Here is a 23,125-nt window from a genome sequence, read left to right as displayed (position 1 = left end):
TTCTGACGAAGATCCAATTGATTTTTTGAAGTTATTTGGATATTATTGTCATACTATTATATACTGCTTTAGATTATTGCTTGTATTTGAATTTTGCCAGTTGATTGTAAATTGCTTCAAGGACTATTGTAATGGGAAGCAGTTTGACAATTAATTAGTCTTAATAGATTTACTTACTGAGGAAGAGAATGAAATAGAATATACATTTTTAACGTCTAAAAAAGTCCACTCTCTTCTGAAAAATCTAATTTTGTGGTTATGCAGAGTATGTTTTTCAGCCTGGAGATGCAAAATGGATACCTGTATCTGCAGTATGATTTCGGCTTCAGTACTGGCCCTGTGATTCTAGAAGATTCTATGAAGAAGGCTCTGATTAATGATGCAAAGTTCCATGAGGTGAATTACCTAATTATTTACATTTCTGTCTAGCTTGTCCAGCCACTACAAAACATGCAGATTCCCAAATAATGAATTTAAATGCCTCTTAAGGGCAGTAGGCATGTAGAAGGTGAGTCTTAGGGTACACTATCAATGTTAGCTTGAAGGGTTCATACGTATAATTTTCCCAATAGAAAAGAAGACAACAAATACTTGTCAATAAAAGGACACTTGAATAAAGGTTCTAAAAAGGGCTTTTTTTCCCCCTTTTCAATCCACAAGGAATAATCACCAATAGCATTTGAACTTTAGGGAGAAAAGAACTCAGTATAGGGTGTATAGAAGAGGAAGCAACAGAGAGAGAGAGAGAGAGAGAGAGAGAGAGAGAGAGAGAGAGAGAGAGAGAGAGAGAGAGAGAGAGAGAGAGAGAGAGAGAGAGATTGTAGTTCTGACCTTGAGAAAGAGGTGAAACAGATAAAATAATTCATCTCTGAGAAAATAGAAGTACTAAGAAGATTTTGGACAGCCTTTCAAGATTCTATTATTATATTTTATAAGAATAAAATAACATCCCTGGAATCCTCTACTTCTTGACCTGACCTACCTTGAACAGCTGACAGTAATGGAGCTTTTAAGACTGTCTTTGTTGTTGCTTCCCATTCTTTCAGTGTTATGATTTGACCTGGACCTACCTGCAAAACACATGAGAAGAAATTTCCCCACAAAATGTGTTTTCCTCTACCCATCATCTCTCTTTATGAATTGTTCTGACTTTACAGACTTCTCATGAAGTATTGTAAGATATCAGTAAGGCTAGAGATAGAGAGGTATAATGGCTAAAGCATTTGACTTCAAACAGGAATATCAAGGTTCTAGTTGAGTCTCAGACTCAAAAGCTCCCAGGGTGAATTGGGTCAGTCACTCTCCCTCAATGCAACTTACAGTAGCTCAGTTGCTGGGTGCTGTTAGGACAGGGGTCTTTAAACTTGGCCCTTTTATGACTTGTGCACTTCAATTCGCAGAATTCCTCAGCCAAGCATGCTGGCTGAGGAATTTTGGCATTTGAAGTCTACAAGTCATAAAAGGGCCAAGTTTGAAGACCCCTGAATTAGGAAAATAAACACGGAAGAATGCACACTGCTTTTTGCTCCTGAATGAAAGATGTATTATAAATTAAATAATTCACTGGATTCTATGCTGTGTCTTTTCCCTTTATTTTTCTTCATTTCAGATATCTGTCATATATCATAATTCCAAGAAAATGATCTTGGTAGTGGATAGGAGACATATAAAAAGTATGGAAAATGAAAAGAAAAGCATGCCATTTAGTGATGTCTATATAGGAGGAGCTCCTACTGAAATTTTAAAATCTAGGTTGGTTTATAATCATTCAAAAGGTTTTTTTTATTTAAATATTGATGTTCATTTATAAAATAAATAAAGCATATAATGATGTGAATTTAAAATACAGTTATAGAAGGTAGAATTATTTGTGTATCATGTAATGCTGTAATGGAGGCAAAGCAGATGACAAGTTATTAGAGAGCATCAGTTTAGTGTGCTGAATAATATACACTATAATCACTTCTAGTATCTTGGGGTGATTTTGGTTTTGATTTTGGAGTAAACAATGCTACAAAAATTGGCAGATGTTTGAGATACCCTTCCATCAACTGGGCATCCTCCGTTACCTTCAATTCCCAGAATTCTGAGCAGTGGCCATGCTGGCTGGAGAATTTTGGCAACTGAGGTCAACCCATTTGGAGGGCAATCTAGGTTAAGAAAAGATACTTCAGCATCTAGCCAAGTGGGGCCCGTTTAATGTGTAGTCTATTATACATTCATTTTATGCAATCACCATTCCTCCAATGGAGACATTATTTCCTGATCTGTTGTATACTGCTTGTTTTCAATTTTTGTTCTTTTTTAATCTATACTTGCCAGTGGGGAAAAACATCTCAGATCCTTTAAGAAATTTCAGGTCCAGAAATAAATGCACTAGACAGCTTTGTTTGCATGATATAAAAATGCCCAACTACAGTTTCTCTGGAAGAAGGCAATGCATCATTATAACAAGTGCAGCCATGATTTCCGCATTCATGACAGGGCTCTTGCACAAAGTTTGGACATATTGCAAGAAATGATCATGATGTAATGTTGTAAACTGCCAGGGAGTGAAGCTTCCCACCAACAGCAGTAGATAAAGTTGTCCATTGTCTAGAATCATTCAGAGCATCATCAGAAGGTGGTTGTGAAGCAGTGGCATTTTGGCCTTTATTCAGTGATCTGCCACTGCTGGTTCACAACAGTAACATATGAAAATACTTATTACTTCTCTTAATTGCTTTATTGTGAAGTGTTGTCCTGCTCCCTCAATTAATTGGGCAGTTGTGGGCATGGTTCTCCTCCAATGAACCATTTCAAGGTTACCTGTATTTCTCAGGCTGAATCTAAAGGAGAAAGAGAATCTCCTCAGATGTTATTCTTTTCCCATCTGACAGTACAGTCTACTGTTTTACTTTGCATTGGAGTGATTTAGAATCCACTAGCCATGACCTTTGACTCTCAACAAACATCTGTCATGCCTTCACAGTGGTGTCAGCTCACACCTGGCTATCAGTACTCCCTTTAGGGGTTGTATGAAAGGCTTCCAGTTCCAAAAGAAGGACTTCAACTTGTTGGAAGAGCCAGGCACCCTGGGCATTGGTTATGGCTGTCCTGAAGAATCACTTGTAAGTATGGAATTGTGCTTTTAAATTCCTCTGTATTCTGGGTTGGTTTTCTGTTGTTTTCAAATGCATACAGTATAGTCTTATTTTGAGATCCTTTTTTGTATTCCTTTGTGAATATGTTTGTTTTCTTTCACCAATTTGTATTATCAGGGAATAAAAAAGGTAACATTTCTGAGAGCATTTTTTTCTCTTAATACAATATTTTTCCTTTTAAATAAAATAATGGGAAGTGGTGTATGCTACAGAATGCAGAATAAATCTCTGAAAGAAAAGCAGTGTGATAGATTTTATACAGTCAGATGTTTTGACACTTTAATAAATATTTATGTCTTGCCTTCTTTCACTCCACAGATCAGATTTTAACCTAGCTTATTTTCAATACGCATACTGTACTTCAGGTATAGTCTCTAACAATTAACTACAACGGGATGAGAAAAAAATAATTTAGCCTCACCATTTTTTGTGACCAAAAGGCCCACAAGCAATTTAAAAAGAAGAAGAAGAATGTAGGGGTGGTGTAATGTTTCCAAAGTTCTATAATCAAATTCTCACTGTTATCAGTAGAAGTAGTTTTTACAAATTGGCATTTAAGAATAGTTGACCTAGATTCAGAGATAGATATTAGGATCTTGATGGCACTGAGCTGTACATGACTCAACTATCCAATCTACCAAGACTTTTTCATTTGAAATTCCTGTAGGTGACATTAACTGTAGGCTAGATAAATATTAATATTTGTAATAATAGTCCCCCAGTTATGGCACCAAGAGAAATAGTAATAGTACTATTATTCATCATAGAGCGGTCATCATAGGCCCCTCCATCTTTTAGAGGGCTAAGGAGTCAGCTAGACCAGAAGTCCCTAATCTTTTGGACACCAAGGACCAGTTCTGTGGAGAAAGGTTTTTCCATGGACCAGAGAGTGCATGGTTTTGTGTGCTGCCTGCATCCCATGGATGGGGCTTTGCTTGTTTGTGCGGACCGGTTGCTGGCATGCCACAGCCCAGTACCAGTCCACTGACCAGGGGTTGGGGATCCCTGAGCTAGACTATATTCTTCTTCCTAACTTGCTATGTGCCATGAGATTGGAAATGGATTTAAGGTCCTCCTGAAGCTGTTTGATTTTCCAGTTGAGCTATTATCTCCTTTGGAAGGAGTAAAGAAACATAAGGTATATGTCCTCAAAATTTGTGTGCCATGAGATTCCAAGTGTATTATCTGACCCTTATTCAATAGGACACATTGAGGCACAATTTTGAAAGCACTATTATTGTAGAAGCTAATTTCTTTCCAGCAGCATTTATGTCTGAGTCCCACTGAAAGGAATAATTATAGAGCAGCAGTGTTTGGTGAACTCTGGAAGAGGTTGTCAAGAGTATCTCTGTTGCAGTGTGATAAAGAGCTCACACACACTGTTCTGTGATGATCACGTCAACATCAACATCAGAATCACTGGGCATTTTGGAATGTGATAATTGATCTCTTGGATTCTTCCTGCTATTGTTATTTTCACCTTTTGCTCTCTACTCTCCCTATATGTTCGCTTTGTTTACTTGATGAACAGATGTCCCGCAAAGCATATTTTAATGGTGAAAGCTATATTGCATCCAGCCAGAAAATCTCTCCGTTTCATGCATTTGAAGGCGGCTTTAATTTCCGAACTTTACAGCCTAACGGACTGTTGTTTTATTGCGCCGAAGATGTAAGTCTAGGGGGTTTTTTCCACGTATTCCACATATTTCTTTAAAATAAATGTTTTTTTTTAAAGGAAAAAGGTGCTGTTAAAGACATTGTAAATGCAGAAAATATATTAAGGGATATAATGGATTAAATCCCATAAACTCCAATCCGGTAAATTTAACCAGAGACATCCCTGAGATAAACTGTGACTAATATGATGAGTAGGTTTTTCACTGGACCTATTCATAATTAAAACTTTCACTGGGTTGAGCACAAAGAATTTAAACCTCCCTACTGAGAATATAGTGAAACTGTAAATAGTAAAAGATTATGTGCCTTCAAGTCTGTGTTGCCTCTTAGTGACCACATAGGTAGACCTTCTCCAGCATGTAATATTGATATAGATGATGATATAGATGATTTGGGATGATGACAATAATAATTATAATATATGTGTGTGGATTCAGACACATATAGATATGCGCATACATTCAAATTCATCCATATACACATTTACATGCACTATATGATGCAAGGTGTTTTCTACAGTGTTTAGGACAATTAGATGATAATCAAACCTTCAACTGATTTAATGTAAAAAATGCATCCTTTCATGGGAAAGGATGAAGTTACCTGAGGGACCTCTTTTTCCAATCCCATCAGATCTAGCAGAGAAGGCATGTTACACTTTCTGACCCCTAGGAAGCTTCATCAGGTGGGTCCTATGCAGTGAGCCTTTTCTGCTGTGCACCCATGATGTGGAATCTTCTCCCCCTTGAAGTGAGGTTGGCCACATTTCTTCTGATCTTCTGAGGGTCCCTTAAAATCTGGTTATGCCAATAGACCTGGAACTCCCAGGGGACAGGTGAACTAATGACTTGGCCCCATTATTAATCACATCCCTTCATCCACTACTACTTTGTTTTGCTGTTTTTATAGTCTTTCTAATGGTTTTAATATTAATAATGGTAATTTATGTATTTATTGACTGTTTAGCTTGGTTGTATGTCATCCAGAATAGCTTGTTTAGCAAGATGGGTGAAATTGGATGAATTAAAAAAAAAGTAAAAATGTAAAAAAAATTAAATGCAAAAAAGTCTTCTGTTCCCATCAATAAGAACATGTTCTTTTCTTCATTTCAGTCAGAAGTGTTCTCTATTTCCATGGAAAAAGGAAATGTGGTATTAAATGCAAAAGGAATCAAAGTTCAGACAGCAGACAAATCCTTTAATGATGGAAAGGCCCATTTTGTCATGACAATGATCTCACCTGAAAAGTAAAGTTGTAAAATACGTTTTTTCTAACACACATCTAATCATACATAGATATAATTACTCTGCATTTGTTGGAATATCAAGTGCAACTTTATTATTATCAGAATAAGATCTCGGTTAAGAAAATTAGGGGTGAAGAACTTTTGTGTTCAACCTTTACCAATACTTGTTGGACACTTGATCTTCATACAAGAATATTATTATCCTTTCTTTAGCACTCAATAAGCACTCCTGGTGTACAAGTATAGGAGTAAAGGCTGCCAGTATCATTAGACCCAAACTAAATGTCTGTAGCAATCCTGCCATGACACACATAGCATTTATGTGGATCCGCAGCCATGGGCAAAATTGAGAATTCGAACTTTAGGGGAACAAGTTGGGACAAGGCAGAGGTTTCTTTCATGCACCAGTCCTACATCTCTGGAAAATTAAAGCTATTAATTTTGAATTCCTGCACCTGTTTATCAAAAATGTTTCTAAGGCATCTTGGCTAAAACCTATTAAACTAAATTATATATTATCAGAAGCAGGTCAAAACTGAGAAACAGATTAGGGAATTGGAGCTTTCAGAACACTCTCCTATGTGGATGCTGCCACCTAGTGAGTCATTCATCAAATTCAACATTCAAGAAATAACCACTAGCAATGTGTCAAACAAGTTCCTTTAAAGATTTCCTCATGAGATCTATGTTCTCTGTAGGTTTGAACTTTTGGTAGATGAAACAAGACAAAGCAAAAATAATCCAGCAAAGGATACAACTGAGAGAAAGCCTGTAAGCACCAAGAAATTCTACTTTGGGGGTTCACCCCTCAGTACACAATTAGCAAACTTTACTGGTTGCATAAGCAACGCCTATTTCACAAGGTGAGTACATTTTGACTTCTTTGGGTCCTTTCCTTGAGCCATGATATTGCTGCCTGAAGGGGGGAGGGGTTACTTCCTTTTTTAAATTAATGTTTTTCTGTACTGTACTGTAAGTGATTGTTAGTTTTTTTCTTTTAAAGGGAAGTTTTTCTTTTATTGAAAAAAAAACCAGTGAACTCACTATGACAGTGGTGGCGAACCTATGGCACGCGTGCCAGAGGCAGCACTCAGAGCTCTCTCTATGGGCACATGCGCTGTCACTCCAGCCCCGCCTCCCCGTGGCCCCCTCTGCACCAGCAGCCCCCCAAGGAGAGTTGCCCTAAAGCGCGGCCCATGCAGAGCAGCGCAGCCAAGGACATGGTAGCCATCTTTGCCCCCTACCATGTGCAGTTGATGCTGTGGGGTGCAGGCGGAGGGCATGGTTGCCATGGCACTGCTGGGCTGCCTGGGCGATCTGCGGCGGGCCATGGAGGCAGTGAGTGGCCCTGCGGGTGGGTGAGGCGATGGGTGGGGCAGGGGGTGGGGTGGGGGCAGAGTAGGCAGGACAAGGGCAGAGCAGGGCCTGTGGGGAAGCAGGGTGGGGCTAGATTTTGAGCACACAGTCTCTAAAAGGTTTGCCATCACTGCACTATGAGGTAATAGCTTAATTTATTAGAAGTGCCCCAAAGGTCATATAACAATAAACCGGTTTTGGAGTTCTCCAAAATCCTTCATTAAGAGAGTTTTATAAAACATCATGGGGGAGGAGAGGAGAAATGGATAGTTTCTAATATATATTTAGTCAAAGCCTTAAGATATTAAAAAAATATAACTTTACCTAGAAGTAAACCTATTAAAAATAATTGGTTGCCCCTCTGATTTATGTGTGAACAGAATTAGGCTTTATCAGTATTAAGCAGATTTTACATTGCACTTTGGACAAATGAGAATACGAAACAAATTATGTTGATCCTGGCTATCTGACTATCTATTTATCTAGCTGCAGTTTTCCAGCTTTGCTCCAAGGCTTATGCAAACAAAATATATATTTCTTGTTACTAAAAATTAGTCATCATGAAAACCACAGCAGATTTAATTCATTATGAAATATGAGATTAATTTTAAGCAAAAATGCTAAGTTTAAGCCAAATTGGCTATCATCACTTCAACTTACATTTCAGATAAGCAAAATTTCTAAAAACATGAAAAAAAACCAGCTGGATCACACCGAAACCCATTTATCCAAAATGCTGTGTCACCCAGTGGTCATCTGAAGATACAATATTATGGACAGGAGGACAATAGCCTATTTCTCCTTGCAAAACCTTAATGTTTCATTGAATGTCATTGTTTTAACTGCTCTATTTAAAAAAAGGCCCTTTAGTTACAACAGAACAGAATCTGGGACCTCTCTGAGAGTTATCACTGCCTATGAGCTAATGCACTCTTACCAGTGATAGATGCTGCCAAAGTATAAAGATCCACTCAGTTGACAACACAAGAAATATTTTTCTGATGACAGTAGAAGATCTATCAGTCTCAATATGTATGCAAAGTCAAAATTGGTTTAATAATAACCTTCTCTTTTAAATAGATTAGATCGAGATATTGAGGTGGAAGACTTCCAACGCTATCCTGAGAAAGTTCATGCCTCTCTTTATGGATGTCCAGTGGAATCTCCTCCAGTTGCCCTTTTTCATAAAAAAAGAAAAAATTCCTCCAAAGCCAAGGAAAGCCACAGCAAAAGGGTGAGTGAGCGTCCACATCTTATAGCTTTCTAGACAGGAACTAATGCTAACCAATAACAGACTTCTTTGGGCCAGTTGTGCAGATTCTAAACTTTTTTTAATTGAAACACATTTCAGGGTAAATTTATCTTGTTTAAAAGTTATAATTTTTAACAAATGGCCCAGTATTCAAAAAGAAAAAGAGCTGCAGTAAACCAGTCTTACTAATATAGTCCACATTACTTTGATTTAATACATTTCCCATATACTTTACTTCATTATTAATGGCATTTACAATCCTGCTTTTACCTATGAACAAGTATTTAAAAAGTATATAAATATCATTTTTAATGAATTTATCAAGTACTTAAGGCTAGGCACGGGGAAGTAATGGACTCCATTTTACCTACTGTTGGGTTGCTTGTTGGTGAATTTCTATGTATGTTTATGCTGGGAAGCCCAAGATCAGCAGCTTATGCTCTGCTCTGAGCTGCATGATCTGGCAAGAAAGCAAAGACTGGAGCAGTTGGCAGCATTCAAAGCCAATGCCCAACTGTCTCTCCCCCAGGGATTCTGTGGGGATTAATCTTCTAGAGGGCTTTTCTCCAAATTCAACCCATTTTCAAACTTGGTCTTTTTTTTTTTTTGCCACCACACCACATTTATCCCTATTATTTTCAGTTGGGGGGAGCTTATCAGCAGATTATCCTGCTGATGGAGAGCCAGAGTTCTGAATCTTTTTCCAATTTTCCATCAGGTTGGAGCAAATAAAATAAAGATGGTAGTAATTGAAAAAACTTCACCTATCAAAGATTAAATGTGGCCTGTTTAAGGAGTTCTTAAATTATACCTTTGCTCTGTTTTAGCACCTGCCTATGCAGTTTTGATATTACTCACAGCTAATTCACCCAAATAGCATGACAGTGGAGAGAAGATCTCGGCCACATGTATTGAAAAAGAACATATAGTAAAGTATGCAGAATGAAAACTGCCTGTCCAGCAGCAGTTTACTGATTACATTTATGTATGTATGTATGTATGTATGTATGTATGTATGTATGTATTTAGGCTGAAAAAAATAAAAAAGGAACATCCCCTTTCTCATCTACTATAAATAAAAGAGAACAAGAACTGAGAAATCAGAGGGACGCACACTGCCACTTCTCCGATAATCCGAAAGCAACTGAACACGCCTATCTCTTTGGTGGGACAGCAAATAGCCGGCAAGAGTTTGATTACTTACCAGAGGATTTCTATGAAAGGTACAGTAATCACAATGTAATGTACTTATAAAATATGAAATAACTATTAATATATTTGCAAATTATTAAATTAATTTATGTTGCCTGACTCCAAAACAATTCTGGATAGCTCACGATGTAAACAATACAAAATACAATATAACATATAAAAGATTAGTATCCTCCTATCTATCTATCTATCTATCTATCTATCTATCTATCTATCCACATACATACACATATATATATGTTTTCTGAGGTTTTCGCGGGTGTTTGTATGTAGGTCTTTGGTTATTCGGGTTTTCTCCCGCGTCAAATTGGAAGTGTCTTGGCGACATTTCGACGAAGTCTCATTCGTCATCTTCAGGCTGGTGTCTTCGGCTTCATGCTTCTAGGAGCAATGTGTGATCGTAGCTGTTTCTTCCTTTTTCATACCCCCACTGGCAGTTAAAAGGAAGAAACAGCTACGATCACACATTGCTCCTAGAAGCACGAAGCCGAAGACACCAGCCTGAAGATGACAAATGAGGCTTCATCGAAACGTCGCCAAGACACTTCCAATTTTACGTGGGAGAAAACCCGTTCACTGCAGGATGAAGGCCTCTTGCATGCATATCTACATACATACAAGAACATTTCTAACAAGGAGACCACATCCACCCTACTGCAAAACCAGATATTCAAGGCTTTCTGGAATATCATCATAATGGGGGCCACACAAATTTGTGAAAGATGTCATTCTAGAGCAGAGGTCCCCACTCATTTGGGCACCAGGGACCAGTTCAGTGGAGAAAGATTTTTCCACGGTCTGGAGAGTGCGTGGTTTAGTGTGCTGCCTGCATCCCATGGATGGAGCTTTGCTTGTTTGTGCAGACTGGTTGCTGGCATGCTGCAGCCCAGTACTGGACCACGAACCGGGGGTTGGGGACCCCTGTTCTAGAGGACTAGTACAACATAAAAGGCACAGTATCTGGGTCCTGACAGAGAGTGTTATATAATTAAAGGGACCCAGAGCATGCTGACTTTGTCCACATTTACGAGATGAGCGAAAACAGTGGAAGATACCCTGGTCCCTGCAGTAACCAGGCCCTATGCTACATAGGGTTTATAGGCAATAATCAGTACCTTGAATTGTTCTCAGAAGCATACTGGCAACCAATGCAGCTCACAAATCAGTGGTCCAATATGGGCATACCAAGACATGCCCATCACTCCCCACTCCACAGTTTCCAAGTGGACTTCAGGATAAATCCAAATAAAACATAGAGCAGTAGTAAAATCATAAGGTGCCAAGGACATGACTGACTATATGAAGGTCTCCTGATGCAAAGGGACAACTGATGCAAATAAGGAATCCGTGTAAAGGTCTACTTGGCAACTGCTACCACCTGCTCTTTAAGCAGCCGCTGTGAATCCAACACACCCTCAGATTACACACCAATGTTGAATGGGGAAAATGCATGGAGGAAGGGTTATAGCCATCCCCACTCAGTCTTGGTAGGATTGAGTAGAACTGGTTTCATCCCATACAGACCCACAGAGCAAACAAGCATAGGAAAAAGATCTCCACAGCATCACTTGGCTGACTCAGGTCAAGAATATATAGTTAATCCTCAACTTATGACTATTCATTTAGCAACTATTTGAAGCTACAACAGCACTGAAATAAGTGACTTGTGACGTCATCACACTTGGCCACTTGGCATCTGGCATGTATTTACAATGATTGCAACATCCCAGGATCACAGGATCACCATTTGTAACCTTTCCAGAGGGCTTTCAACAAGTGAAGTCCATGGGGGAAGCCAGATTCACTTAATGACCATGTAATTCACTTAACTGTGATGATTCATTTAATTACAGAGCAAAAATGCTATAAAATTGGGCATGACTCATTTAATGACTTAATGACACGTAGCAACAGAAGCTCCAGTCCCCACTGTGGTCACATTTCGAGGATTAGCTGAAACTGGATATATTATTTATCACAAATAAAAGCTCTGCTTATTGTTGACATTACAAACTGTTTTCTGGAGGCAGCATTTCATTTCTTCTTCAGCTTGGGAGTGGAAATCAATATCTCTTTCATAGAAAAATGCCATTTTTGTTTACCAGATCTCAGTTCTCCATTAGTCTAAAGACTCATTCATCCCATGGAATGATTTTCTACATTGCTGATCAAGCAGAAGAACATTTCATGGCCCTCTTTATTGCCCATGGACGACTTATTTATATGTTCAATAGAGATCACCAGAAATTAAGAATTCGAACCCAAGAGAAGTACAATGATGGCCGGTGGCATAATGTAAGTTGAAATTGAATGATGCAGGTAGTACCTTTATAAGCTTGCAAAAAGTGCTGTTTATCCCAAAATAAGTATGTTTATAAATTGGTAGTTAACTGGAGTTTTAATGCAATAAAACATTGCACCTTCCAAAGATCAGGAATAAAACAGGCCATCTTCCATATGCAGTTTCTCTATCAAAATGTTATGGAGAAAAATAATTAACTTTATCCAAATCCTTTTATATACTTCTGGAGAAAAATTTCAATTTTTGTCATATCTTTATCTTTTAAAATATTGAAAAGTACACCAGTAGTATTGCAACAATAAAGATAAAAATAAGGAATAAACACCAACAAAAGCTAAAGACTAACAACTCACAATGAAAATACAACCCAATATAAACCTATGTCTATGCTGCGTATCTGTTCAGAAATAAGTGTCTTACACACTGCACTGAGAGACCCAGCTTACTATTTTTATTACTTTACTAAATGGCAAATGTTTCCTTTTCACACTAAATTTAAAAAAAACAATGGAAATATTAGGAAAATCTCAACAGCCTTTTCTATTTAAATTGAAAAAAGTGTGCAGGATAGAAGAATAGATTGTAAAAGTGAGCAGGACAGAAGACTAGCTCTCACAATATTCTCTGAGCAAATTACAGTGGCATATTTTCCATTATCCTTAACATAAATGTGTTGTTGTGGTTGTTTTAAAAAAGGTAATGTTTGTTCGAGAGAAGAATATTGGTCGTTTGATTATTGATGGCCTCAGAGTACTAGAAGACAGTCTTCCTTACTCCGATAACACATGGCCAGTTACTACTCCTTTCTACATAGGGGGTGTGGCACCAGGAAAAGCTGCTAAAAATATCCAGGTAAATACATTTTTCTATAATAAATGTATCTCTTTGTGCATGTATTTGTGAGACAGTTAATAGAATCATAGTTGGAAGGAGGCATAGAGACCATCTACCTCAACAATCCCTCATTAGTTCAGGTCACAAGATCATCTCTTGATAGATGAACATTTGGCCTGTTTGAAGCCCAGTAAATAACTCACTGCCATGCATGTGGCAGTCGGTTCCACAACTTGTATAGTCAGAAAGTTCTTCCTATCCTGAACTTCCTTCATCATAGTTAACTTTTGATTCTGCTCTAATACAGAGACTCCTTAACTTACAATCACATTTGGGACCAGAATTTCCATTGCTAAGCAAGGTAGTTGTTAAGTGAGTTACACCTGATTTTACAAGCTTTTTGCCAGTTGTTAAATGAATCATTGCAGTTAAGTGAACAATGCAGTCATTAAGCAAATCTGGCTTTCCCCATTGACTTTGCTTATCAGACATCATCTACAAAGGTTGCACATGATGATCTTATGACCTGTAGGATGCTACAGGAATCACAAATACATGATGGTTGCCAAGTGCCTGAATTTTGATCATGTGACTGTGGGGATGTTGCAATGGTTGTAAGTGTTTGGACTGATCACAAGTAACATTTTTCAGTACCATTTTAACTTCAGTCACTAAACAAACGGTTGCAAGTCAAGGATTACCTGTAGAACAGTGTTTCTCAAGCTTTTTAATTTTAAGATGTGTGGACTTCAACTTTCAGAATTTTCCAGCCAGCATGTTAGGTGGGGATTTCTGGGAGTTGAAGTCCACATATCTTAAAGTTGACACAGCTAAGAAATACTGCAATAGAGAATCTGTTGATTAGCCTGCTATTAATTACTAAGCCTTCTTCACAGATACCTTGCTTCTGTCTTGGCTTCCTTTATTTTTTAGAAACACATGGCTATATAAAATGTTTTAAAAAATGAAAACTTTTATCTGTTTCAATTCTGTTTGTTTCCCTAGATTAACTCTGTGTACAGTTTTAGTGGTTGTCTTGGCAGTCTACAGCTCAATGGAAAGCCAGTCACTTCTCCTTCACAGACCTTCAGTGTAACACCTTGTTTTGAAGGACCATCAGAAGAAGGAACTTATTTTTCATCAGAAGGGGGCTACATTATACTTGGTAGGGAGTTGTTTTTGTGGTGTTAGTGGTGGTTATTAAACCTTTAGATTAATGCCTATGGTTACTGATGCAAAGAGATGGGGAAATATATACCGTATATTCCGGCGTATAGGGCGACCCGGCGTATAAGACGACCCCTGAGTTCGACACCGGGTCGCAAGACAATCGATGCCGAGTCGCAAGACGATCGACGCCAAGTCGCATGCCTAGAAAGTCATCTTATACGCCGGAAACTACTGGTATTTCCAGCGTATAAGACGATCGATGCCGAGTTACATGCCTAGAAAGTCATCTTATATGCCGGAAACTACCTTATTTCCGGCATATAAAACAACTCAGCGTATAAGACGACCCCCAAGTTCGGAAGCTGTTTCAACGCTCTCAAAAGTCGTCTTATACGCCGGAATATACGGTACTTAGGGTTAGCCAATTAATTATTTTTAAATTATTCAGGGTGTTCTGTTATATTCCTGGCATAGGGTAGACTAATTTTCCAAACAACTTTGCATTACATCAAAGGCAGAAATTCTCTTATAATATAAACAGTATTATCTTTCTGCTGGTTTCCTGATCTAGATATAAGTTCTCAAAACCTAATGCTCTCCTTATGTATAAAAACAATTAAACCCCAGAATGCCAATTAAAATATTGGCTGGAATTCTGGGTTATGGTCCCAGTATTTGGGAGGACAGCATTACGTTAGAGGAGAAATTAACACAATACTATAATTTTACCTTAGCTCAAGTAGAGGAGATGCAAATTATCACTAAACGTTATTAGGTATACAGTGGCTTGTTGGATAAAACCATATCAAGACTATGAGAATTATACTGGGCATGACCTCATTAACACAAGTTAACCATCAGCAGATTTCAAGTTGAGAATCTGCTAAGTATGTGAAAGCACGAAGTATACAGCATATCTAAAAGAAGCTACCTGAAATAAGAAATTTAGCATACAGTATTATTGCTTAGAGTCACTGAAATTTAAAAAACACTTTCAAATTTTCAGAGTTAAAAGAGAAGAACAGGATCTTTAATTATTGCTTCATCTTCTACAGTGTGTGAGTAAGTTCACAGTTCAATTTAAATATAAACATTTTGTGACTTTTCCTTCCAGATGAATCATTTAGCTTGGGTCTGAAATTCGAAGTTGTTTTTGAAGTCCGTCCTCGGAGCAGTTCTGGAATACTAATGCATGCACATAATGTAAATGGAGAGTTCCTGAACATACATATGAAACAGGGACAGGTATGAGAAAGGACCAACCACTCCTTCTCTATTTTTACAGTATATTCTGATCTTTCAAAATCAGAGGCTCCACTTTTTTGTCAAGCACCCGGTGCTCTTTGTTTTTAATATCAGTAAGTTCCAATTTCTGAAGTAGTATTATTTATCAAATGATATCATTTTTACAGCACGTTCCAAAAATATCTCTGCTCGATTGAAACATGTGTGGATAGCTGAGGGTTTTTAAAACTAAGTGGAACTAAGGGGGGGGGAAACCCATAGAATCTCCAAGAGCAAATAAATAAATCTTTTTACAATAAATAGAAGCTTAGGGAAATGCCCCCCCTTTTAAAGTTTTTATAACGTAATGTATTAGTGCTCATTGATTCTGAGAATCAGCAAGCTCCCTATTGCACTTAAAAATAAATGTTGCAAATATCTGATGTGAAAGCTATAGTAGTACACTTAATATTAGCTTAATAGAGCACATTCACACTTCATTTTTACCTGTTCTTGACCTGCCCTTCTGTTATCTTAACTCTAATCAGTCTTTGGGGGTAAAAACCTGTCTGGATTAAGAAACTATCCCCTTTCTATTGGACTCCATTTAATAAGTCCATCATTTTGCAGTAATTTGAGACAGAAATTTTACCATCCAGCCCACCCCATCTCCCAAAGACAATAATGTCCACTTCTATCTTCCAGAAACTGTTGGCAGCCAGTACTCACAACAGCGGTGCAGATGTGTTGAGCATAGTATGCAGTTTCCCCAAAGCTGCTTTTCACTTATGGGAAAGGCCACCTAGAGGGAGGAGTCAAAAGGAGCAAACTGGAAGATACAGATAAATGTATTGGGTGTAGTGTAGTGCCCAGAAGACCTTTGCAATGTAATCCTAAATGAAGCTAGAGAGAAATAAAATAGCGGGTCTAATGTTTTTGCCAGCAAGGCATAGTTCCACTTTTCCAACCTCAGCCTTTCCAGATATAGCAGAACTACAACTCAAAAAAATTCCCTAACTGGGGTAGCTCTGGAAATTCTACTCATAACTCACTTGGAAGATGCAATTTTGAAATGATCCAGGGTGTGGATGCTTAGGCTGCTGGACTTTTTAACCTAGCAAATTACATTAGAATAAATAATGCCTAGGAAATATATATATTTAATTCAAATTGCTCAATCAATTTTTTTTATCTTCCAAATAATTGTACTGTATAACATAACATCAGCAAATATAACATATCAAATAAGCATATTTTGTATGCTGTATAACAGCGGCTCCCAACCTTTTCTATACCCCGCATCCCTAGAACACTTCTGATATATTCTTGCACCCCTTACAAAAGTTCAAAATAACGGCAACAAATTATACATATACATTATAATTTTGAAAACCCAAGTTTTTGCACCCCCTGGAATATCGTCTTGTACCCCTAGGGGCTGTTAACACCCCTGATTGGGAACTCCTGCTCTATAACATACCGTTCAAGTATTGACAATATAATCATAATCCTACCTATCCAACAATAAATCATTGACTCTGATAGGCCCTTCTCCATACTCAAATTGCATGTATAATTTGCACCATAAGAGTAAGAAATAAACCAGCCTGCCTTATCTAGTATAAGCCTTGAGGGTGGTGAAAAACATTTTGTTTTAATTTTATGTTAGATAATATTAAGATTCTAACGTTGAACTCCATCACTTCACCAGGTTATTGTGAAGCTAAACAATGGCATTAAAGATTTCTCAACTTCAGTTACACCAAAGCAAAGTCTCTGTGATGGCAGATGGCACAGAGTTGCAGGTGAGTCAACACAAGCTTTGTAATCAAGGTGATTGTGGACTATTTCTTTAGTTCAAACCATCTAAGACAGGGGTCCCCAACCTGCAGTCCATGGACCAGTTCCGGGCCACAGCATGCCAGTGACTAGTCCGCACAAACAAGGAAAGCCCCATCCGCAAGATGTAGGAAGCACACAAAACTATGCCCCCTCCAGTCCATGGAAACACTTCTCTCCATGTAACTAATCCCTGGTGCCCAAAAGGTTGGTGACCTCTGATCTAAGATATTGAAGAAACCTTAGCCAGGGCTTAGTAGACAAGTAGGTACAGTATTTTCAAAACTTTTTTTAATCTGGTGACTTGGGATATGAAAATAATTTATTATCCTCTTCTGTTTTGCATAATAGTTATTAGAGACGCTAATGTGGTACAACTAGATGTTGATTCAGAAGTGAATCATGTAGTGGGACCATTAAACCCAAGAGCAATTGATCACAGAGAGCCCGTATTTGTTGGAGGAGCACCAGGTAAGATTATCACTTTATTTTTAAAAATTAAGACAATGAACTGTTTAACATGTTCGTTTGAATTTATTAGCCATCCAATTCCAAAGAACTCTTTAAAGTGAAAAATATTCTATAAGCGTGTTCTTAATGCATATTGACTTTCAAAACAGTGCACAAAATTATTGCTTTGTTTTAAGCCTATATAATTACCAACAGAATACTTGGGCATTATTGAGAACTTGGTGTTTAATGCAGCTTTTCTTTGATAAAGCAGAGTACTTTGTAAAAATGTACTGTAAGAACATTTATTTCTTATGTCCAAAAAGATTGATGCTATCAGGGATGTTATCTACTTAGTGCTCTAGTCATTTAAAATCTTTATGATTTAGATTTTGAATTATCTTTATGATTAATTTCCCACATGTGCTCGATGCATGTAAAGATATATCTATGTGCCTTGAATATCTATCAATACCACTAAATAATTAAATATGATAATAGAATCTTTGGCATAATTCATCACAAGGGAAAATCAGAAGCCAAAGATTTTATAAACAATAAAACCCGCAAATCTGCTACGAGCCGTGGTGGCACCGTGGTTAGAATATAGTACTGTGTCACAGGCTAACTCTTCCTACTGCCAGGAGTTCGATCCTGACTGGATCAGGGTTGACTCAGCCTTTCATCCTTCCAAGGTTGGTAAAATGAGGACCCAGATTGTTGGGGGTAAGATGTTGACTCTGTAAAGCAGTGGTTCTCAACCTTTCTAATGCCGCAACCCCATAATACAGTTCCCCGTGTTGTGGTGACCCCCAACCACTTATACATCATCGGGTGCCAGGGGTGTAGCCAAAGAAAAGGGGGAAAAAATGGCGGACAGCCTTGTTTGGCGACCCCCATGAAATGGTCATTCAACCCCAAATGGGGTCCCAACCCACAGGTTGAGAACCACTGCTGTAAAGGATGCTTTAAAGCAGTATGAAGCAGTATATAAGTTTAAGTGCTATAAGTGCTAAGTGCTATTTTAAAAGCCTTCCAATGATTTTCAGGCCGACAGATAGTATCTACTAATCAGTGTGTGTGTGTGTGTTTGTGTGTGTGTGTGTGTGTGTGTCCGCGCACGCGTGTGTATGTGTTCCTTGGAGCCAACTGTGACTCCAGGCAATTGCCTGAGCAAGTGCCTGCAATTTTCTTGGCAAGATTTTCAGAAGTGGCTTGCCATTCTGATATTAAACTGTTAACTTGAATCAAAATTCCAAATCAAAGGCTCACACAGCTCTAGCATCAATTTTCAGCACATTTCCTCCCACCCCGACTCTGGAAAAATAAGCATATTTACAAAACATTTGGCTCCAGCCATTCCCTCTTTCTGTTTTGCAAGAATGTCTATAGAATCAATGGGTTTGAAAATACAGATAGTGTTCAAGTTACGACCTCAATGTATGTTGCTAAGCAAGATTAGTAAAGTGAATTTTGCCTCATTTTATGATCTTTCTTGCCATCATGGTTAAGCCAATCAATACAGTTGTTAAGTTAGTAACACGGTTGTTAAGTGAACCTGGCATCCCAACTGACTTTGTCAGAAGGTCGCAAAAGATGATCACATGACCCTAGGACACTGCAACTGTCATAAATACATGACAGTTGCCAAGCATACGAATTCTGGTCATGTGACCACAGGGATGCTCCAACAGTTGTTAAGTGTGAAAATAATCATGCCGCTTTTTTCAGTGCCTCTGTAACTTCAAATGGTCATTAAACAAATAGTTGTAAGTCGAGGACTACCTATAAAGCCAATTTTGGAAGATAGTGGTTTTAAAAGATGGTTTTGTGATATTTTTATTTTAAAACAAACAATCAGTTGAAAATTAAACATGGCAGAGCAACTGGAAAGCGCTTTGAGAAATATGTTTATATCATTTCCATCCTTTTGAGTAGGAGTCTCCCGATCTTGAGTTTTCTATGAGGTTTCTGGAGAAGGAGACTACCACTTTCTGTCATATCTTCTTTCTAATGTCTTTTTCCAGATCCAATTTATAACCTTCTTTTCTTTCTTTTAATTAACTTTAGAATGTCTAATACTTTTTAAATAAAACATTGTTGTTAGTTGCGAAGTCGTGTCTGACCCACCGCAACCCCATGGACAACGTTCCTCCAGGTCTTCCTGTCCTCTACCATCTTCTGGAGTCCATTTAAGCTCACTCCTACTGCTTCAGTGACTCCATCCAGACACCACATTCTCTGTCGTCCCATTCTTCTATTGCCCTCAATCTTTTCCAGCATTAGGCCCTTCTCCAGTGAGTCCTTCCTTCTCATTAGCGGCCAAAGTACTTGAGTTTCAACTTCAGGATCTGGCCTTCTAAAGAGCAGTCGGGGTTGATCTCTTATAAGACTGACCGGTTTGAACACCTTGAAGTCCAAGGGACTCGCAGGAGTCTTCTCCAGCACCATAGTTCAAGGGCCTAAATTCTTTGGCCCTCAGCCTTTCTTATGGTCCAACTTTCACAGGCATACATTGCAACTGGGAAAACCATGGCCTTGAGTATATGCACTTTTGTTGGCAGGGTGATGTCTCTGCTTTTTAGTATGCTGTCTAGTAGAATTTACTAAAAAAAACCAAACAGAAGTGCTACTAAGCTGAGCTTAGAACAGAAGCGGTACTACGTGTATGTTAAAAAGTTTCATATTTTGGTTAAAGCCATTTCCAACATATACTTGCATTTAGACGCTGTAATGTCACTTGTGAACAATTTGTGGCTAACAGTGTTTTTAACTTCTTCACAGAAGCTTTCCTGACATTCAGCCTGACCACACGTAATTCCTTTACTGGATGCATCCGTAATTTTATGATTGATGAAAGGCCAGTGATTTTCAGTAAGGCAGCTTTGGTCAGTGGTGCTGTGAGTATCAACATATGTCCTGCTGTGTGAAAGGCTGATACTACAAAACTACAAGGATATATATACAACACTGAAGAAACGGCAAAAGCGGTGCGGAGTTCAACTTTCAATATCAGAAGAATTAAAATATATCACTCATTTTAAATACATGATACAGCATAAAGCTTGCAATCATTAGGAGAGCTTTGTACACTTTTGGGGGGGGGATGCAGATTCCTAACCTGTATCAGAAAAGAAACATCTCTGCAGTATTCTAACTGGGGAATGAAAGTGACCAACCCAATGAGCAGAAATATAATAATTCCACTACAGTACAGTAATGATCGCAGGCATGCCTGACTCTGCATTTGTCAACATTTCAGGAGCAAATGACTTAGTAGCTGTGGGTTTCAGTTTCAATTCACTAGAAATCATTTTATCCCATTAGAAGTTTGATAATCTTCTGTTGGAATGTCCAGGTGCTGTGTCTTGGGATAAGTTAATTCTGTTCACGGTGTGCCTTGCTTCATGTATCTTACAGAATAAACTATATAACAGACATGTTTCACTAAAACAGTATCTCCAGAGTTTCCTTTTCCTATATTTTTTGTTCAATTATGGTAAAATGGTATGGGTTTTGTTCAATTTCTAAAACCCACTGAAACCTTGCACATTTTAAAACTGTTATAATCTGCTTCTACACATAACAAATAAATTGATCCATTAGCAAAAATAAATACTTTATGCAGTTTTATTTATTTATATATCTATTTATATTACTAACCTTAGTGGTAATTATAAGAAAATCAGATTTTCACCCTATGAAAAAGTTATTGTAAGAAGTGAAGTTATATGCCAGTTTCATTAAAGTAATTTTAAGGGGGAAAGTGATATTTAACTATAGTAACTTTGATTTTAACATTTTTCTCAAATAATATTCAATCTTGACAATATATGAATTGCACATGCTTTTAAAACTAATTAAAATGTTCAAAATTCCAAATTGCAGACCTATAATCCAAATTTATAGCATTCATTTGTTTGTTTTTCTACAGTGATATTAGAAACAATGCCTGTTGACATAAAACAATTTGTTTAAATGAATATTAAACAATATGAAACAAAATCTTGTTTTATAAAAAAAATCTGATGTAGACTTGTTCATAATACTTAATATTAAACAAAAACCCCTGATTATTATAGGAATTAGTCCTCCTAAACATGAATTCAGATTGTTAATAAATATTTGTCCAATGTCTTCCAGTTACAAACTTCTTTCCACACATAACAGACTTATCCTCTATTAATAATCTAATAAAAGTGATTGAGGCAGAATATAGGATGTGTTTATACACAGAGATAGATACCAGGGACAAGTGAGCTTCCACCAAAATGTACCTTTGGATGGGATTAGGTTTCCTAAAATTATCTGCATGTAGAACTAATATAGAACAGATACTTTTATACTTAAGAGCATTAGTACTTTTATACTGTCACTATTTTTACTCCCCGGTATTTCCAAGCAAAAGAATAACAGCTTCTGTTCTACTAGCTTACAGAGACCATAAATCATTCAGTGATTGCCTCCAGAAGACTAATACAAGAATCAGCCCTTATTTGTTAAATTACTGCAGATCAATGTATAACAAAAATAATAACAATCCCAAACTACAGAAAACAAATCTCACACACCATCCAATATTTTATATTTTACTGTAGTTCATATGTAAATTTGTTTTATAAAAAAAACCCTCTTGGAATAGTTTATATCATGATGTTGAAAGAAAAATCTTCATCAGGGTCCAGCCCAAGCTGGGAATAAACAAAATGGAGACTGCTTTAAAAAGAAGGTTGGAGTTTATTGAAAAGCAGAACCACAAGACATGAGGCTCTGGAGCAGCTGAACACATGTTGCTGGGACTTTTTTTGCTTACAGGAGCTGGGGTGGGCGCGGCCTCCTCATGAAGTAACCGATGGGCCGGCAGTTTGACACACCTGTCTTAAGTGATACCTAAGCTCCGGGGAAAGAAGCAATATGAGGGAAAAGTTTTCCGCAATGGGAAAATGAACCAACAATATGGTCTGCAGCATAGAGGTAAAATATCATATTTGTTCCACTTTCAGATAAACTGGTATCAAAATAGGGGGGAATTACTTTGCTCTTGAATACCTACAACGTTAAGTGAAAATTGGGATCCAGAGCCAAGTCTGAGCTGATGCAAACATCTGGTACAGCTGATTATGAATCACTTGCCTCCCCCCCCCAGATGCCCATGAGCAAAAATACTGCAAAAACACTAGGCAAAACACGAGGCAAAAATCCTAACCCTTATAAAAATAATAAACTATTTCTAAATAAAACATCAATTCTTAGATTCTATAGAATTTACACAGCCACAGCAAGTTAATAAATATGTTTCTTCATGGAAAATTATATAAAAGGTCAACTCTTTTGATGAAGCAGCATATGCAATCAAGTTTTCCTTCTGCTTCACATGCATTTTACCATCAGCATGGGAAAAACAGTCAGTGATAAACTTC

The 23,125-nt window shown here is 37.7% G+C and overlaps 1 protein-coding gene and 1 long non-coding RNA gene across 3 annotated transcripts in view; one reads left to right on the top strand and one right to left on the bottom strand.

Annotated features, from left to right (window-relative positions):
• The window catches only part of LAMA4 (laminin subunit alpha 4), a 103,884-nt gene extending 82,726 nt beyond the window's left edge, over nucleotides 1-21,158 (top strand). Inside the window, exons 24-38 of the mRNA XM_039351222.1 lie at nucleotides 265-396; nucleotides 1,610-1,752; nucleotides 2,972-3,110; nucleotides 4,675-4,812; nucleotides 5,933-6,066; nucleotides 6,765-6,929; nucleotides 8,503-8,656; nucleotides 9,704-9,897; nucleotides 11,992-12,181; nucleotides 12,885-13,040; nucleotides 14,028-14,187; nucleotides 15,307-15,437; nucleotides 17,128-17,221; nucleotides 17,607-17,726; nucleotides 20,490-21,158. Coding sequence (XP_039207156.1) covers nucleotides 265-396; nucleotides 1,610-1,752; nucleotides 2,972-3,110; nucleotides 4,675-4,812; nucleotides 5,933-6,066; nucleotides 6,765-6,929; nucleotides 8,503-8,656; nucleotides 9,704-9,897; nucleotides 11,992-12,181; nucleotides 12,885-13,040; nucleotides 14,028-14,187; nucleotides 15,307-15,437; nucleotides 17,128-17,221; nucleotides 17,607-17,726; nucleotides 20,490-20,635 — 2,196 coding nt within the window. The 3' untranslated portion in view covers nucleotides 20,636-21,158. The remainder of the gene's footprint in view (nucleotides 1-264; nucleotides 397-1,609; nucleotides 1,753-2,971; nucleotides 3,111-4,674; nucleotides 4,813-5,932; nucleotides 6,067-6,764; nucleotides 6,930-8,502; nucleotides 8,657-9,703; nucleotides 9,898-11,991; nucleotides 12,182-12,884; nucleotides 13,041-14,027; nucleotides 14,188-15,306; nucleotides 15,438-17,127; nucleotides 17,222-17,606; nucleotides 17,727-20,489) is intronic.
• The window catches only part of LOC120311571, a 102,490-nt gene that overhangs the window by 75,008 nt on the left and 4,357 nt on the right, over nucleotides 1-23,125 (bottom strand). The window lies entirely within an intron of this gene.

This window comes from Crotalus tigris, unplaced genomic scaffold (genome assembly GCF_016545835.1).
Source record: "Crotalus tigris isolate CLP2741 ecotype Arizona unplaced genomic scaffold, ASM1654583v1 scf7180000018371.15429387391:27106975, whole genome shotgun sequence".
Taxonomy (NCBI): Eukaryota; Metazoa; Chordata; class Lepidosauria; order Squamata; family Viperidae; genus Crotalus; species Crotalus tigris.
The sequence above is the reverse complement of the archived record's forward strand: the minus strand, read 5'-3'. Positions and strand labels throughout refer to the sequence as shown.